General features: G+C 37.7%; 1 protein-coding gene and 1 long non-coding RNA gene across 2 annotated transcripts; both read left to right on the top strand.

Moving 5' to 3' along the window:
• Positions 1–1,571: 1,571 nt before the first annotated feature.
• Positions 1,572–13,788, top strand: LOC103704170 (ribonuclease II, chloroplastic/mitochondrial). The gene is made up of 15 exons (XM_008787360.4): positions 1,572–1,992; positions 4,222–4,381; positions 4,560–4,673; positions 4,749–4,826; positions 4,902–5,033; positions 5,422–5,643; positions 6,570–6,752; positions 6,847–6,909; positions 7,033–7,139; positions 7,233–7,382; positions 7,491–7,650; positions 10,768–11,163; positions 11,312–11,536; positions 12,514–12,702; positions 13,159–13,788. The coding sequence occupies exons 1-14, from the start codon at positions 1,703–1,705 to the stop codon at positions 12,628–12,630; spliced, it is 2,397 nt and encodes a 798-aa protein (XP_008785582.1). The 5' UTR covers positions 1,572–1,702; the 3' UTR covers positions 12,631–12,702; positions 13,159–13,788.
• Positions 13,789–15,587: 1,799 nt separating this feature from the next.
• On the top strand, positions 15,588–18,622 carry LOC120110317. The gene is made up of 2 exons (XR_005511243.1): positions 15,588–15,746; positions 18,259–18,622. It is a non-coding gene; the product is annotated as an uncharacterized LOC120110317 (long non-coding RNA).
• Positions 18,623–19,489: the final 867 nt, after the last annotated feature.

Genomic DNA, 19,489 nt, shown 5'->3' with positions numbered 1-19,489 from the left:
ATGTGGCTCTGTTGCTAACATGGATGCTGAAAGTTACACAGGTGATTGAATGTGACCTGCCACCACTCTGCGTGGGTATCCCCAACGGCGAGCAATCGGGCCGGGGATCATGATCCCCTGTTCTGACCCTCCTCTTCTTTGCTTTTGAAATTTTTTGGCTTGAAGTCGAAGGGCATTGCCGGCTTCAATCTGGAGTCTAATTGGACTGATTCTCACACTACCAATATGAGTTATGTGAATATTTTTGTTCATCAAACCGAGATAGATGACATACCAACATAGGATCAGTCTCTGACTTTAGCCTGTGTTGCCCAGCCGATTCAAATCCGATTGAGAGGTACATCGTCCGCAACATGCACGGCCAGGGGGTCCTATTCTGAACACTGATGCTTCAGTGATCATTTGGTCCTCACTAATGCTATCTTCTTGCTGCATCAAACCCAAAGCAAATATCTGATTAACTAACAGTTCAAGACTAACTAAATCCCATCTGAAGGTGATGATGAAGATGATGATAATGATGGTGAAAGAGAGTCAGAATCTCCTTGTATTGGAAATGGACGAGACCATTTTCTTGTTTTTGCAATAACATAAGCCAGTATATTTGTAATCTTTTCACTGATGTAGTTTTTTTGTCCTATGATTTAGTTGGTTTTCATAATACCCATTCACTTATTAAGAAGCCAAGATTCTTCCATGCACACTAACTTATAACAAAAAAATAAAGCATAACCACACGCATGTAAGATAATCACTTTTGGGCTTTTAGCCGGCCCAAAGATGGGCCAAGCTTTGGAACCCTGGTCCAAAGCAACAACTCTTGACCAGGCTGGTGAACTTTCCACCAAGGGCTCATATTCATATCTAATCCATGTCCAAACTTGATAAGAAAATCAAGCTTGGATCCAAATTTGGATCCATCAAAATACGGAAACCTAAAACTCGATTAGTAATTGGATTCGATTTTAAATTCTAGGTTTTTTGAGGACCAGCTATTAATGGTTAATAATTTTCAAAATTAAAAAGACTCTTATTAAAATAGTTTGGGGCATATTGCAATATAAAAAGAACACGATATGAAAAGTAAATAGAAAGGTTTGAAAAAATCTAATCATTTTTGAAATAGAATTAATTTTTTTTTTATATTCAATTTGATTGAAAGATAATCAAAATCTAAATATTGGTTGGGATTCTAGAATTAAGATAGTACTAGACTATATATGAGAAAAAGGTGTGAATCTAAATATGAAAGAAGGAAACTAATATAGATGATGTAACCATACTATATATATATAGTTTATTTTCGGCATTTGAGTTATCCATGATTTGATAAAAAAAATAAATTCTATATATAGAATATGAATATGCTTTCATAGGATTTTAAAAAATTAATATAAATCTATAGCTAATTATTTTTAAAATAATCGGTTCGGATTTTCCAGTTTTTGGATATCATTTTCGTCCCTATAATCCTCTTTGGTTTGTATTGTTCCTGTAATTTCCATCAAACCTGAGGGGTATTCAAGTAACCCAGCCTCATTCTTCAAGCTTGATGCAGCCTCATTCTTCTCGCGGCTTATCGTCACTCTAAGAAGCTCGAAAACGATATCAAACAGCGAGTTCTCTGGTCTCTCTGCGACTATAAACAGAAACAAGAACCCTAGCTCTCTTTCTTCCGTGAAACCCTAAAAAGCTCTCGCCGATGAAATCGCCCATGGCGACCAGAGCCATGAGCGGCTGCTCCCTCTTCCGCTCCTCCGCTTATTGCCCTCCGCTCTCCGCGTTCCTTTCCCTCCGTTTCTTCCAACCTCGCCCGTCCACTCTCTGCGGAAGCCTCCGATTGGGGCATCAAACTCCAAGATTTAGGTTGGATGGTGTCGTCTTCCGGTATGATGGAAGTGGCCGAAGCCGCTTCGCCCACAGTCTCGTCGACTCCGTCATGGAGGAGTTGGCAGAGATTCGCGCCAGTAGGCGAAGTCGTGCGTCTATCAAGTAACATTCTCTTTTCCGTTTCAGCCGATCAATTTTTGTTGCACAAATATATTCAGTTTTTATGCCAAATTTATCTTTCTCTTGAAAAATGTTTTCAACTAGTGGCCTCACAAGTTGTGACCTCGCTTCCTCACTTCAAATAATTTTAATTATAAAATAGTGATCTTTCATCATGTCCCAGATGAATTGATTGCTAGTTTTCAGTGGTGTTGTCTATGCAATTAGTATAATTACATTTATGGGGAATTTTTTTTCCAGGATGATGATCCATGCATCTGTAGAATCAAGACCTAACTCCAGATTTGTTGCCCAATATTTCAAAATGGAAACTTTTTTGTAAAAAAAACTTTATAATTTCATTTTCGCATGGAAGAATGTGGAGGAACTAGAATAGTGAAGATGAAGTGGAGAGGTGCTTCAGTAGTGCTATGTGGTTGATATGTAGTATGAGAAGTTTTGAAGGATATCTTTAAGGCTCAATATTTTAAACCTCAAGAAAAGGAAATAAAATCTATAACCTACATACCTCAGTGATTAAAATGAATGAATATACATGATTGTAGATACTAAAATATAACTCTAACAGCATCTATCAATGCTTTGGTAAGTTTTGGTCGAAAATGACCGAAACTGACCAAAACCCGAAACTGGGGTTTAGTTTCAGTTTGGTCGGCCAAAACTTAAAACCTTGTTAAGGCTGCAATGCTTTATACACCTTTTTTTTGCCAATGTGAAAGATTTCAAATCATAAAACGAGTGTTATTAGTTGAGAATGCTATGATGCATCTGTGGTTGATTAAAGGAGGAAGGATTGAATGTTACATTAGAGGAAATGGAAGAATTGCACCAGTTGAAGTTAGAGTGATGGAGAGCATATAATGACATGGTCATGCCTAGTAAAAATTGAAGTACATGTAGATAGATGTGCCTTGAATTGCGAGAAGGGTCATTAAAGAGGAAGGTGCAAATCAAACATAACAGGGATGGTAATTGTGAGAAAAGGTTTAGGATATATTTGCAGAGTATTGTGTCTCCAATTGGAACGGATGGCGAGGAATGATTCATAATGCTGCCTGCAATGGAAAATAGAACAGAGTGAGGTCTTCGTGGTACAAATGGTGGTGTTCGCAACAGAATTAGTGGCAGTAGATGAAAGGAATAACATCTGTAGGGTTTTGCTTTTCTATCACATCTTATATGAAGGACTACACATTTGTAGGGTGTTCGCAACATCGTTAGATTCAATATGTTGTATGTATAGATGTCTAGCAAAGGCACAGCACATTCAGGTGAAATGGAGTATGTCATAAATGTTAGCACAACACTTGATGCATGGGGTGATGAGGAATTAATTGAGCAATTTACTTCATGTGCAAAGGGATCTGCAATTGCATCAGGACACAGGGTTGGGAGTGAGTGATTTTTTTTCATCTTAAAATTATATGGTTAAGCACTTGGGGGAAAGAAAGGGAGGGAGTCCAACTTGCATTTAATTGTCTAGGCTCAAATAATTGGGGATGCATGACCCAGGAGTTGAATCCAGAACCTCCAGTTGCTAAGCAGGTGATATGGCCATTGGGATAAGCTCCAATTCACTATTAGTTAAATAAAGAGATCTGCACTTTTTTTAAGAATTCCATCCTTGTACCACCAAACCATGGATAGGTTAAGATTCCTGATATGATGTTAGCTTGTTCGTTGTTCTAGAAGAGAATTGAACTTTTATTTGAATTTTGAGCCCTGGGAGGATATGATCTTGTGGGGGTGTCAAGCAGGGGAAGAACCCGATTATATCTCGAAAAGGAAAATCCAGCCCAATCAGCCATGGCGAGAATCGAGATCTGAGAGGGAAGTGAGTTGATCCAATTACTGTCCTCAAGATTATTGGCAACCAAATTAGTAACTACTAAAGGCTGGTGTTAATTTTTAACACATTATCGCAGAATAGCTTATACCAGGTCTGTGCATATTCTTCAAAAAGTTTGGAGTCATTATCAGATCCAATAAATCATGCAGCTTCCACAAGAATTCTTAGTTTTTGCTTCATGTGGTCAGAATCATGAAGAACTTGTGAATGTTTGTTTGTTTATATGCTTGCTGTGAACCAAAATCAGTGATTATTAGCTGTTTGATATTTTCTTATTCCAAAGGTCAACTTTTCTCTCTATTTGTTTACTAAATTAGATTGTTGGTGCAAAATTGTAATTAGAATTCATTATTTTTTTGCAGAATGGGATTACCCAGCAGTAAGGAGTTATTTGAACTGAAACTTGAAAAAAGAACCTTGCAGAAAGGACTGCTGCTCGAATTTCGAAAAGATACCCAAAAATTATTGCTAGCAGTTGTGCAAAAGCCTGATGGGAAGAAAAATTGGATGGTGTATGATCAGGTTTTAATAGAAGCAACTACTGCAGCTTGTTGAATAGGTTGCTAGGTGTTTTTTCCTTTTGTGTGTATATGTGTTTTTATTTCTTTTCTATGTTTAATGCCATGCAAAATTCAACTGTTTACAAGGTAACAAGTTTGATTGTTTCTATTCTAATTTCTTTTTTGGTTCATCAAAGCAGAATGGTACTCTATCCTCTATAAAGCCCCAGCAAGTTACATATGTGGTGCCTGGTATCGAAGATTTTGACCATACAAAAATTGCTGATTTCGTTCAAAATGCTCAGGATCTCTTGGTAAGTAGTAAGACATGATTCTTATTTTTAATACGTGCAACCATTTTATAATATATCCACAATGTTTTGTCAAAGGATCCATCGATCTTGGAGTGTGCTTGGGTGGAGCTTTTGGAAAATAACAAGTCAGTGACAGCTGAGGAACTAGCAGAGGTGCATTTTCATTCGAGCAAATTTGCCATGTTTTGCACTTCTGTGTTTAATAAATATAACTATCAATTGTTTCAGATAATATACGGTAGCAGGGATCCTCTTGAAAGCTATTGTGCCCATCATTTGTTGTCAAGAGATGACATATATTTTAACACAATGGAGACAAAAGGATTTTGTTCTGTTTATGAGCCTCGACCTACTATTCAGGTTTGTTCCTATTATGTCATTTCTGCACCTCAATAATTGATGTGGTATGGGAAAGGCCAATTCCTTGGAGTTGGAGTCCAAGCTATGCTGTTTAAGATCGATTGTTTTTCTTGCTATCTTCAGTTCATAGTAGATTTCTTTCTTTGTTCTCTCTTTGGCCTTGCTGTTTTTACAATATTATATGGTCTTATCCAAGTTTGCAATTGCCTTTGTTTGTTACTTGCCCTTTCTTGGCTTGTTCTGATTTGACCTTGCAAGCATCACCCAACACTTTGGATGGAAATGCATGGTTTTGGTCATCCTAGTTCATACATTCATTCAGTTGAGAAATCACTTTGTGTTTTCATGTACTGTTTGTGCCAAACTGATATTCTTTCCATGATATTAGGTGGAGGAACTTTTACACAGGAAGCTTGTCAAGGAAGCATGTGAGAAGGAACTTGAAGAATTTGTCCAGTTACTGATGTCTGCAAAGGAAATGCCTCCACGCTCTAAACCTCCTAAAAGTTCATGGAAGATAGAAGAAAAGGTCAAGAGGAGGATTGAGGCTCTCGAGGCATATGCTATAGATTCATGCAGGAACGAGGAACAGAAGAAAACAGCTGGAAATGTAATATATCTGACACCAATAATGTGACTTAAAAAATTGGTTAGGTATCTTATTTATGTTATCATATGGATGGTGAGGAATGGTAACATAGAAAAGTTCATATTTTATTGCGTCCTATGATAGAACAGATGTTATGGCCAGTAACTCGAAGAAGATATTCTATTAAATCAAACACATTCATCATTAGTTTATTTCTGATGTAAACCTTTAAAAGAAGGTGCATGACCTATATTTCTTCATTGCATTGTTATGCATGATTTTGTTCAATATTATATATGATTTAGTGTCAAGATCTGCCATATTGACCTGTACTAATCCATACCAACTGTACCATATCGTATCATACCATACTGATAAGGTATCATTACGGTACCGAGGTTCAGTTCGGTATATGGGTGGAACCGATCCATATTGGTCTAAAATGAGTAGAACCGCCCCATACCGCCCAAAACGAGGGTGTATATAGTGCCTACCAACCCGTACTGCTCGATTTTGGGCATTATCGTGATAAAAGTGAGAAAAATGGTTGGAAATTGTCTTGATATAGGGTGTGTACCATATCGTACCACCCATACCATGCCAAACCGATTATGTACCAATATGGTACATGATACTGATATTGTGGACCTTTTTTAGTGCTATTTAATCCCCCTCCCTCCCCAATCTGTACTCTACGTATTCTTAAATCATACAGTTCATTCCCATTTTTTTTTTCTATCTTTTCTATGTATCGAAATATCTGATATCTCATGCTATTATTCATCTTTTGGTTGATTGACATAAAACTGAACATTTGACGTAGTAATCCTTATTTTGGCAGAAGAAGAATGTAAAACTGTTCTTGCTGTGCTTTTTAGTGCTGGATTATATCATCATTTATTAAATTTATTTAATCAGCTTTGCTTGTTTGGTTGCTGTTTTGGTAGATACTCAAGGCAATGGGACTATCAAGAACATCATCTGCTGCAGTGAACCTTCTTATAGATATTGGATATTTCCCTGTTCATGTCAATCTTGATCTCTTAAAGTTCAACATCCATACGGACTATAGTGATGAAGTTTTGTCAGCTGCTGAAAAACTTTTGATGCCCTCTTCTGATCCTGATGAGGTAATAGTATTTTTATTTGGGGTTCTGCAAATATGTATATGCATATATACATGTACGTGTACATTAAATTCTTATTTTGTGAATTGCCTTTCAGAACAACAGGAAAGATCTTACATTTTTGAAAGTCTATGCAATTGATGTGGACGAGGCTGACGAGGTAGGATGAGATATTCATGCATTTCCAAGTGCATGTTACTTCGATTTTCTTTACCATCTTTCGAGAAATATTTTTTCTAAAAAGAAGTCCTTTTGCATTTTCAATATGATTTTGATGATGCAGCTTGATGATGCACTAAGTGCAACTAGGCTGCCTGATGGTCGGATAAAAGTCTGGATTCATGTTGCTGATCCTTCTTGCTTGGTTGAACCTCAGAGCATAATTGACAGGTTTTTACCTTGTTTTGTAATGTTTTAAATCTTTTTCATCAACAAAATTGAGTTTGATGTGCTTAAAAATTAATTATCATTACTGGTATATAGGGAAGCAATGCGAAGAGGAACCTCGATATTTTTGCCTACTGCCACATTTCCAATGTTTCCGGAAAAGCTTGCTATGGATGGTATGAGCTTGCAACAAGGAAAACTTTGCAAAGCTGTCAGTGTATCTGTCACACTGCACGAAGATGGCAGGTAAAGAGTGGATGTTTGGTTCTGTTCATGTTGAGGTGTACCATTTCATTTCCGTGAAATGATTTTCTTTTTTTATGAGGAAATTTACTGCAATTTTCAAGTGCACAGTATTGCAGAATACACAGTAGACAACTCGGTCATTAGACCCACCTACATGTTGACATATGAGAGTGCATCTGAGTTGCTTCACTTGAACCTGGAAGAGGAGACCGAATTGAGGATTCTATGTGAAGCCGCTTCCCTCCGATCACAATGGCGTCGTCACCAGGTAATATTATTAGCCCTTTGGGGTATCTTTTATTTACTTCATTTATGAAATCATTTTGTTTTTAGCTAAATCTCATTTCCTGAATTTTTGTCTTTAGCATAAACACATTACGGTCTTATAATTATTTATTCATGTGATGGAAGAATTGCTAACATATACGGTGAAATTAAATCTCATTCTAAGGGAAGTCCAAGCAATCTAATAGTTATTTAATGGCGCTTGATGAGTTAATGTTATTCAACTGACTATTGGTCTGTTGTCTGATGTGATTATGTTGGGATGAAAACAATCTTCTTTTTTTTTTTTAAGTAGTGAGAACAGTGGATGAAGTGCTTTCAGTCTTTATCGCAAAGGGATTTTGACAATATGGTCCTTTGACCCAAAACCAAAAAAAAAAATCCTGTTTTCTACAATAATGACAATTAGGTCCTCAAGTTTGATGACTGGACAAAAATAAACGCAGGTAGCAACAGAGTAGATCACTTTGTTGTTCCTCTTCTGAATGACAGTCATGCCCTTGAAGCTACTTTGGCTACATGCCTCCTGTCCTTCATCACTCTTCTCAGTGTCTGTCCCATCCATCCCAACTCCCTCTCTATATTTATGCAATGAGTCCAAAGTCAGCGGACCAAGCATCAGGCCAATACACCAATAGAAGTGAGTACTGAAGATCTCCCAGCATTGCAGAATTAGTACCTTCTCAGATGGAGCATCAACATCTCTGAACAATGGAGAAGAAAAAGGTTAGTGACATAGAGGAACATGACCTTCCAAAGAAAACCTGTAGATTGGAAGTTCCGTGAATCATGGAGCATTGGAGATGATCGGCAGGGTAGGACCAAAAGCTCTTGCGCAAATATATCATGCTGTTGTTTCACTTCTTTCTGGATGCTGCAACAACCTACACAATAATGATATAGGAACTAGAAGGGGGGAAAAGAAAAGACAGGATTCTTATATCCCTATAGAACCAAGTTACAGAAAAGCCAGCCAAGATAGCCCGACTCCTTCCATCTCCTGTAGCTCATCACAGGAAACATGCTTAGCATCTGCATGACATGCAAATGAGATCCTAGCACCCACTTACCTTAGCCACGTTTCCTTCATCATATGAAAAGGAAACAGAAGCATCACATTTACAGAGGTTATCCATATCACAATCCACTGTCCATATGTAAACTGTAGTCTTTTTCCCTCACAAAACTTCAGTTGGATGTTAAAAAAAATCTCTCACACAGGTTAAACTTGTATGTCATGAACGTTGCTCAAAAAAAAGAAAAGATCTTGTATATTATGAACTTGCAAGTTAAGAATAGGACTTAATCCCTATTTGTTATTGTGGTTGGAGGGCCAAAAAGTACTCCTTGGAGGATCAAAGCTCTTTTGAATGATTTTAAGATGTTTAGTAAAATTTTGGAACAACTTTTTAGTCCTACCAAAAGCTGAAAAGTCTACTAGGAGAAAGCTCCAATTTGGAGCTTTTTTACTTGAGAAAATATAGAAAGTTGTTTCCATTTTCATGAAAATTCTGCTGAGTCAAAAATGCCATGTAATGTAATTATTATAATAATTATATTATATATTATATTATATTTATTATATTATATCAATAATATAATTATATGATGCCATATATAATAATATAATATAGTATAGTAATATGTCATAACAATGTTACTGTATTATTATAATAATATTATATTACAATATTATTATATGATAAGAATATTATAATGTAATATTATTATAATCATATTGTAATAATAGAATAATATTATTAAATTATAATCATATTATTATCATAATATAATAATTTTGTAGAATTATTATTATTTTAAATAAATATAAAAGCCTATTTTAGTATATTGCCCATGCTAATTCTTCATAAGATACTATGATATGATAAAATATAATATAGTAATATCATAACAATAATGATATAATAAACTCAATATTATATTATATTATATCATCATAAAATAATATCCTATTACAAAATTATTATTATAATACAATAACAATGTAATATTTTTTTATTGCAATGATTTTATTATAATATAATAATACTATAAAATATTATTATATTTAGTAATAATATAATTTTTTATTATTTATTATATTGTTTAGATTAAAGTATCAAATAAATTAATAATTTATAAATTAAGACTATTTTATAATAACAATTTTTGATTGTACAAACAGTTAGACAAGTGAAAGTACTATATAATGTCATTTTCTGGTATTAAAAGTATTTTCTCAGTTTGGTTATCAAATAGATATTAAGCCCCACAGCACTTCAAAAATTTAGTTACCAAACAACAACTTTTCAGTAAAAGCTCCACATACAAAAACTCTATTACCTATAGCAAAGTCTCTACGAAGGTGAAGTTGTTGGAGGCTAGAGCCTTAAAATAGGATTTTTGATGGCACAAAAGTGGCTGACCTTTTGCCCATGGGAATTTTGATGGATCATGTTGGAGGAAGGCTTGAGACGGATCAAAAAATGATGAGAAGAATATGAGTTGAAGGATGGGAAGGCAGATGAGAAAATGATTTGGGGAAACAAATGACTAGGCCACCTAAAACACCTTCAAGGGTATAGTTATCATCCAATAAGAAAAAGCAACAGAGTTATCTATTCCATTGCTGGTGCAGTGTTTGTTTTGCTATAGTCCCTAAAGTTGAGGACCTAATCGTCTTTGCTGTAGAAAAGTGATTTTTTTTGGTTTTGTTCTAAGAATAGGGATTATATTGTCAAAATCCCTATTTGAGGGGCATTCACATGAAATATTTGGTGTTTTATTTCATTTCTTTTACTCTCTAGAAGCACGTCTCCATTATATGAATTACTTGTTGATTTCTATAAAGGATAGAGTTTTGTTTAGTTTCTTTGCAACTAGAGGAGCATATTTTCTTTTATCAGTACAGTGCACCTATGATTTCTCTGCTTAGAGAGAATTTCAGCTTAACATTGCTGCAAAACCCTTTTCTCGTTCTGTTGTTGTTACTCAAATATTTCATAGATCAATGGAGTTAGTTTTTCTTACTTTCTTGCTGTTGATAGTATTGCGTCAATTTGATGAGTTTTTCAACAAAATTAACAAATTAAACTCGCAGGGTGCAATAGACACAGCCATGATAGAACCACGCATCAAGGTGACCAATCCTGAAGATCCTGAACCATCTCTAAGTCTCTATGTCGAAGACCAATCAGACCCTGCAATGCGACTTGTCTCTGAAATGATGATACTCTGTGGGGAGGTTATAGCCTCCTTTGGTTCCTGCAACAATATACCTTTGCCTTACAGAGGGCAACCCCAATCAAATATCTCAGTTTCAGCTTTTGATCATCTTCCTGAAGGACCTGTCAGGAGTTCTGCTTATGTTAGAATAATGCGTGCTGCAGAAATGGATTTTAGAAATCCTATACGCCACGGTGTTCTGGGTGTTCCTGGTTATGTACAGTTTACATCTCCCATACGCAGATATGGTGATCTGCTAGCCCACTATCAGGTGTGTTTATTTACTTTGCAAAGTAAAGAGATTGTTTTTGACATGTTGGATCCATCATATTCCTAATTTCTGTTTCTTTATAGCATGTCATATTATCATAGCTAGTACCATCCAATTTATTTAGGAGCATTATTTTATTGATTTTCAGGTGAAAGCTTTTCTTAGAGGAGAACCTATACCATTTTCAGCTGGTGAATTGGAAGGAATGGTGTGTCTCGTGAACATGCATGCTAGAGTAGCAAAGAGGCTCTACAGCAGCAGTCTAAGATATTGGTTGTTGGAGTATTTGAGAAGACAGCCAAGGGAAAGAAAGTTCCATGCATTGATCCTTCGGTTCATCAAGGATCGGATGGCTGCCTTGCTTCTTACAGAGGTAAATACATGCTTGTTATCTAATAATTTTTTGAATTATTTGCACAACTTAATGAACTGAAAGATTTGATGCACATTATTTATAGGTCTGCTTTTTGCCCCATCTTTTGTATATATATTTGCATTCGAGCATAACAAAGAAACTAGTTATAATTTGTTCTTTTTGGGGCAATTACTTTTATCAACATACAAAAAATAATATAAAATTTTCAAGTGCTTCATTATTTCTTCTCTCAATCATGTCTTTGTTACTTGTTTCATTTTGAAAACATGGCAGCACATAAGCTGGTCCTGGGTGTGCTTTCCCCTGCCATTAAAACATGGAAAGTAGTTTGGCCAGGTTGGCTTCACACTTGATACCTCCCTGATAAGCGACAAGCTTGGGCTTGATATGATCTGTTCACTGGCCATATCCTAATTGATATGGTAGCAGGCTGTTGCACATCTAAAAAACATACCAAAACTTTCATTGATCGCAAAGGTTGTGATGTTTTGTAACATTTAATAACGTAAGCAATGAATCATACCATGAACAGTGTGAGCATGGTTCCTATACGCCCGCTCAAGAGGTGATCTTGTAATTAATTAATGTATTTGTTGCTTCTTATGGGTTCTTTGAAATGAAACGTGGCAGATTTTATATCATTGTTATGCAGACTTCTGTTTTGCAACATTTCCATTGCAATGCTTCATATTCTGTATCTTGGGTGCTGATTTTTTTTCTTGGCATCTTGTTATACTTGATGACTCTTTATTCCTTTAGTTCGTGTTTGATTTTATTGGCTTTTCATCCCCGATGTTGGGGGGGGAGTGGCGGAAGGCGAGTGGGATTACTTGGTATCTTGTTGTGCTTGATGACTCTTTATTCTTTTATTTGGTGTTTGATTTTGTTGGCTTTTCATCTTGATATTTGGTATTACTAAAAGAAGGTGAATATATATTAATGTTGCTCACTCCCTTACAAATTATGTATTGCAGGTAGGGATTCAAGCTTCTGCGATTGTTTCAGTTGGAAAACAGATTGGGGATGAAATAGTTGTTGTTGTTGAGGAAGCTCATCCCCGTGATGATGTCCTCTTTATTAAGGAAATATAAAGGAGTTTGGAAGGTCTTGTAGACGATGACATTGCTGCATTGTCCTTGAGCCCGGCCCCAGTGTTATCATTGGTAAGTAAAATGCTAATCTATTTTTTGAGTCATATTGCTTAAAATACCAGTCCTTTCATTTAAGTTGTGAGCATAAAGTGCCAAATGCCTCCACTGCTAGGAATTGCGGAACATTGTGAACAACAGTTTCTTTAAATTTAGCATCATTTTTTAATATGTTTGACTTCAAGATCAACTTTGTGTGGAAGCTTAAAACAGAAATTTTGACTATACACGTAAATCCTGTTTTAAATATCATGGGCAGCCCCTTGTGGGAATGCTTGGCAATTGAAGATCCATAAGCCAATCCCAAATAGGTGGGAGAAGGTTTGATGGTTATGGGTGTTCATCCTGTTTTAAGTATGTTAATGTTATTCAAGAAGTTAAGGTTCGACTTAATATTTCCCTTTTCAATCACTTAAGAGTGAAAAAGAAAATCAAAATAATTTTGTTTTGTGTCATCTTTTATGTTTACAGGAGCTTGACAAATTCGTGTAGTCCATAATATTTGCCCAACTGATCCAGTTGATGTGAGTGTTACTAATTTCAGTCATCTCACATGAGCAAGATATCCAACGAGCACTTTGTACGAATCTTGCTCCTAACAATGCCACTGATGACTGTTCCAAAACTGAAGCTATACAATTTATAAGATTGCTACTTTTTTCGCCTTCTGGATTTGCTGGAAGATGCTGCCAAAGCTTTGAGAATTTGGTGGTTGTGCTCCGCTGCCTTGAGCTCATGTTCTGCATCAGGGAATATACCATCTATTCAGGTTAATTTTGTGGACAGTGACTGGTTTCTGTATTATCTTTGACGCATGATGTGCACCAGAACGCTTGTGGAGCCACATGCGATATGGCTGGGTGCGAATTCTGTTGGTGACCTATGACAGGCTTATTGTGTTTTCTCTAACCAGTTGAAAGTATGGGGGGGAAATGAAGAAAGATGTGTATTACATTTTCAGGTCAGTAATAAAGTTTTGCCATATATTTGTCCATGTGTACGTTCTAATTTATCAAGTTTCCACAATTTTGGATTGTTGCCTAAACTGAAACTTGCAATGTAATCTGAGATTATTCAACTTTGTGTATCTTTTTTGATTTTGATGATGTTCAACTTTTCCTATCTAATGGATAGACAAAACAGAAGTTAATTTGTGCAACAGGGCTTATTCAGCATCTTTTGTTACAAAAGGAGCTAACCTCTGATCTCATCCCTCATCCATGCAAGCACTTGAAACCATCTTTTTATCTTGAGCCTAGTGGGGAGAGCCTGTCTCCAGGTGTCCGTGACATCCAGCTGATACAGCTTCTCTTTTGGCCAATTAGCTGGTTTATTAGCCAACAGTAGGCATGAGAAGATTTTAGACTTGATCTGCTTTGTTGAATATTTAGTATTCTAGATAGTGCGGAAGGTAAGGAAACTTATCCTGCACTCAAACAACAAAACGGATTATAGCTGAGTTACCTAAACTCTAGATCCTTGGATGTTTCAACCGCAGATTTGGACCAAATGTAGATATCGCATTCGAACAAGAGCTCTAGTTAGGCTTTACATTGTCTTTTGACTGTTGGCCGATATCCTACATATTAGCTGGACCTGGACCCTGCAAGATGGGCCATCTTTTTGACAGCCAAATATAGCACAGTACAGTGATGTCCCTGAAATGTGGTTGGTTATTCCTAGCTTTCTAAATGACTGCTGCATAACATAGGAGAGAGCTTCTCTGATCCCAAAGGACACCCAACGTTGTTTTGAGAGAATAATCTTACCCATGTCGTAGCGAAAAGTAGAATCTAACTTGAAGCAATTTTATATGCAGATGAGATGGCGAATAATGTGCCATGATGATGTTATTTGCTTCAATACACTTGCTCAGCACCCCAGTCACGACTGTAGGGCGATGCTTTTAAGTTCATCGATATTGCGTCATGAAGCCATAGCTTCCGAAACATGGTTTCATTACGGCAGCAGCGGCTTTTAATGGCAGATTTTGGGCAAAATTTTCATTTTACCCCCTTCATATGACCGGATTTCGTCCTTCTTTCTCCTCCGCCTAGATTTTTTTTTTGGGTACAACGGTTGCTCACAACAATCTAGTGTAAGTGTAACCAACAGAATCGAGAGAAATAAAGTAGCACAAAGGTGGGGGACAGTATCAGACCATGTCTATAGGACATTTTCTGAATGATAAGCAGCAAATGAGGCGATCCAATCTGCCGCCCTATTCATTTCTCAGTACACGTAAGCAGCCTAAAGAGAGTGCCAATCTCTCACCAGCTTCTTGATATCCCTGAGCAAGGTTGCGACCGTCGCCCTATTGCCCTACATCTCGGATTCACTCAATCACCATGGCCGAGTCTTCTTCCAAAAGGATATTATCAGCCTCTAGGATACTCCTCGCATATGTGATACCCTTTCATGCTGCCCTGATCTCCGCTCCTATAACAGTCATGTCATAAGTGCGCCGCCCGCCTGCAGCAACCAACCTCGAGAGGTGATCCCAAATTACAAAACCTGTCCCTCCTCTATCTTCTTCCGTCGAGACACTATCATCGAAGTTCACCTTGAGAAAACTAGGAGATAGGGGCTCCCAAGTAATAAAAGTAACTTTGAATCCTATGACAGCGATATGGAAATTTCAGATGTCCTGAGCCCTCTAAGGTGAAGTCGCCCTGGTAGATATAATGATCTCGTTGGAATGACGGATGACTTTGTTGGATGACTTTATCCACAAATATAATACACAAGTAGGCATGGGTGATGCCACACTCTCCCACCTCCGGTCCCCCGCCACGTATGAGAGTTGCCACGTATTAGTGTTAGGCCTCGTACCACCGTTCTTTTCTTGAACCCGTGATCCCAGGGTACGGGAGGGGGCATTCTCGATAATATACGTTTACGAGACACTGGAATGGAAATGCCCATCTAAAAAACGCCTAAGCGCAAAAAGCCCTCTTCGGACATTTGCGGCGTCGGGCTGGTTTCTCTTTCTTTTCCCCGGCAAGAAGCTTCGGGACGAAGACACTCCGCTCTCCGACTCTCAACTGCAGTTTCTTTTGGTAAGCCTCTATCCATCCTTTGCTTCTCCCTTAATCACGATTCTCTCCGTCCTGTTTTGTATTTACCTTCTTGTTCGAGCGCTTTGATTCCTAAAAATAGAATCCTTTCGGCAAAAAAAAGAGAATAATATGTTACATCGTTTTTAATCTATTCTATATTTTTCGAGATAAGTTTGAAGAAATTCTCCGTTCTGGAAATCGATCGGGGAATAATTCAAGATATCTCTGCTCGCAATTCTCAAGAATCTTAGGCCTTCACCTCATTTTTCAGACGAACTCCTGGCTCTTGATTTCTCTTGAGAATCTTTTTTTATTCGCATTATTCCTCTCGAGAATGAAGAGAATGATGCGAGTGGCATTTGGATCATGTTGATGATCTGTGGTTCTGGATTTCAGAATCTGCACGATGTTGCTTTCGGGTCGCCGATAAAACCCGAACGAGTGGGTTCCTATGAGGGCTTTTTTTTTGGGGGGGGGGGGGTCATTTGGATGGCCTGATTTCTTTTAAATATTTTTACAGAGAGGAACTGGAACGTGGCAAGATTCAATCCATGTTGGATAATCATCCTAGTGGCAATGCGAAAAAAATTATTTAAAACTTTTATTTTGACAGCACTTTGGTGTTACCTAGGAACAACGTTTGAAATCTTGACCGTACTATACTGTCTCGATCCTGTAATGCTCCATATCGATTTTGGGGTGTCTCTGGTCCGGCAAACCATGAATAAATACAAGAGGTGTACTGCCTCTTGTAACATACCAGTATGTGAATGATATCAGGGCATACTGCGAGATTTCAAACCTTCGCTAGGAATATCTCTCCTGTTGCTTCACATACCAACATATTTAATTTGGGTCTAATGGAGGAAAAGTCAATCTCAATGAGTAGTTACATGGGAGTCCACCATGTCACAATAAATCCCTTTTTTCCAATCTATAGTCATACTAGCACAAGGATTCGGCAGTTTAAGGAGAAGGTACATAGATACCATCACAATAAAGGAAAAATGAAGGATCTCTCTGTTCATTCTGAATTAATATGGGTTCTAAGTCTGTATACCGACATTGAAAAAAACTCTTATAACCCAACTCTTCTGATATTAAAAATGATAAAAAAATAAAATAGTAGAAAATGGGAGGAATAGAAGTGCCACAGGCATCGCGAGATTGGGAATCACTCTAGTACACTTAGCCGGAACATGGATATGGATGGACTATCTTGTTGTTGTATCCCACTTGATCTCAAAGTCCATCTTATATAGAAGTGCTCCAACGTTCGGATTCTGTAACCAAAGGAAAGTTGCGACAACTCTGTTCCATCTCGTTCCTAGCGGTTAAATTAGTTTTTCAATAAATAACTTAGTTTTGAGATCACACAATTATTGCAACGAAGTACCAAGATACTTCGTATTTTTGGATTTCATGGCCACAACTAGGGTCAGCGGAACTGCTCTGAATCGGGCGGTTCCGGTCTTACCAAGTCGTCCTGATGGTGGACCAGAATAGTTCCGGCAACGGAAACGAAATCCGTCGCCGGGGGGGGGAAGGAGAATGAAAGAGAGGAGAGGAGAGAGCGAGCAGGGGAGGGAGGGAGAGGGAGAGGGAGAGGGAGAGGAAGGAAGAAAGAGGGAGGTGGAGGTCGGCTGGTGGAGGGCCAGCGGAGGCCGACGAGCCACGCGGAGGAGGCTCCTTCGGGCTCCGCGGTCGGACCCTTGTTTCGAAAGAAATAGAGGACCCGGCTGCGGAGCCCTCCTCCGCCTCCTCCGCCCGGGTCGGCGGCCCTCCCTCTCTCCCCTTCTCTCTTTCTCTTTTTTTATCTCCCGTTTGCCCTCTCCTCCGTCTCTTTTACTGTGTCGGTACAGGCCCGGCATAGCACGACGTAGGCCCGTATCGATCTATGCCTCCGGACAACCAGTCCGGGCCCGGTACCGGCACAGCAGACACTGGCTACAACGGTCAACGAAAACTTATACAAAAATGATTACTTTTCCAAGTATACTAGACAAGGGATCATTGTTTTAGCAAAAAAAAAAAAAGGATCATTAACTTGGAGCATTAGCTTTGTACCTTAAGGACTTTCTAACATTGGCTTAAAAATTGAAACTGACATTTTAAATAAATAATGATCAAAAGTTAATAAGGACCTCTTTATCGACTTCTAGCAGACCCAAAAAATGAATTCCTGGCTTTGTCTTGATTACGTATAGAGCTGCTTCATCTCAAATTCAGCATATGCATGTCCTCTAATGCCTTGAGTTATCCAATTCATGCATCTAGGGATACACAGTTGCATTTTTTTTCGCATCAAGTTGCAAACATTTGCCTATCCTTGTGTACAAACCTTCAATGTCATGTGGATCTTTCTGGAAAGATCTCATATTCTTAGCTGACTCTCCAGTTGTGGTGCAGCTCAATCATATTGAGTTTTGGTTCATTATATATCTCGAGTCTTTGGTACAGTTTTACGGTTTTGATGAGGCTTTCCTCACTGACCGTTTCCCATCACTTATAGCGAGCATGGCAAAAGCCAAAGGCAAGGAGAAGCCTGCTGCTTCCAATGCACCACCAGAACTGGAGACCACTAAAGATGACACCAACGCTGAGTCAATGAACATGGAAAAAGCTGCAAAAATCACTGCTGATCCTGGATGTGAGAAGGCAGGGGAAGGACATAAGAAAAAGACATTGAAGAAGAGAGGAAAGAAGATAAGAAAGAGAAGGTCTATAAAGGTAACAAAGAGGAGGTAGAAGGAGATAAAGAAGTCAAGGATAGTGGAGAAGTGGAAGCTTTAGTATTCACCACCGTTGCACTTCAAGATGAAAAGGTGGACGACGCAAATACGAAAAAGTGTTTGAAGTTGATGGAAAAGTAGAAGTTGCCTCTATTAAAAAGGCCAAGAGGACAAAGAAGAGGAGGAAGAAGAAGGGAGTTGCTGGTGCTGCAGCTTCAGTTAATGCTGATAAGCCAGGAACTTCAGCTGATGAGAAGGATTCGAAGAAGGCTGATGGCATGGGATTGATTTTTATGTGCAATGCTAAGACTAAGAAGGATTGCTACCAATTCAAGGTTTTAGGTTTGCCTGCAAGCAAGAAGGAGTTAGTAGCAAAGGTTTATAAGGGTATGAGATTGTTTCTGTTTGATGTTGATCTTAAGCTGATGTATGGGATTTATAAAGCTTCTAGTCCTGGGGTTATAATATCGAACCCAAGGCATTCAAGTCAAAATCCCATCTCAGGTTAGGACATTTACCTTTGTTATTGCATGACAGTTTTTCAGTTCTTTGGAAATTCAAACATATCTGCCAACATTTATATCATACTTTCACAGGAAAAGCATACTAAAATGTGTTATGCTTTGTCAGGTGTTCACTTAAGCAGCTTGTAGCCTAAGTTGAATTTTAATGTTGGGAGATATATCTAGAATTAGCTCTCAGTTCTGATCTATTATCACCTTTTCAATCTAATATGATAGGTTCAATAAAGAACCATGTTATTATGGAATAAGAATCTTTTATCCTGCGGTGATACTTATTGCATATATTTTGGAAAAGTGAACATATCATACCATGAGGTCCTGAGTTATTTGTTAAGTACTAATTAGCAAACTTCTTTGTTCATGCATGTTGCACACTTCGCAAAACAATCTATTATGTCCACACAGCTAATTAATTTTTACATGGTTTATGATAAAATTTGGATTTATGCTTTATGTAATTATTTATTGTCATTTTTTCTTAAAATAT

Source organism: Phoenix dactylifera, chromosome 3 (genome assembly GCF_009389715.1).
Source record: "Phoenix dactylifera cultivar Barhee BC4 chromosome 3, palm_55x_up_171113_PBpolish2nd_filt_p, whole genome shotgun sequence".
In the NCBI taxonomy this organism is placed as follows: domain Eukaryota; kingdom Viridiplantae; phylum Streptophyta; class Magnoliopsida; order Arecales; family Arecaceae; genus Phoenix; species Phoenix dactylifera.
Note: the sequence above shows the minus strand (reverse complement) of the source record. Positions and strands in the feature narration are given on the sequence as shown.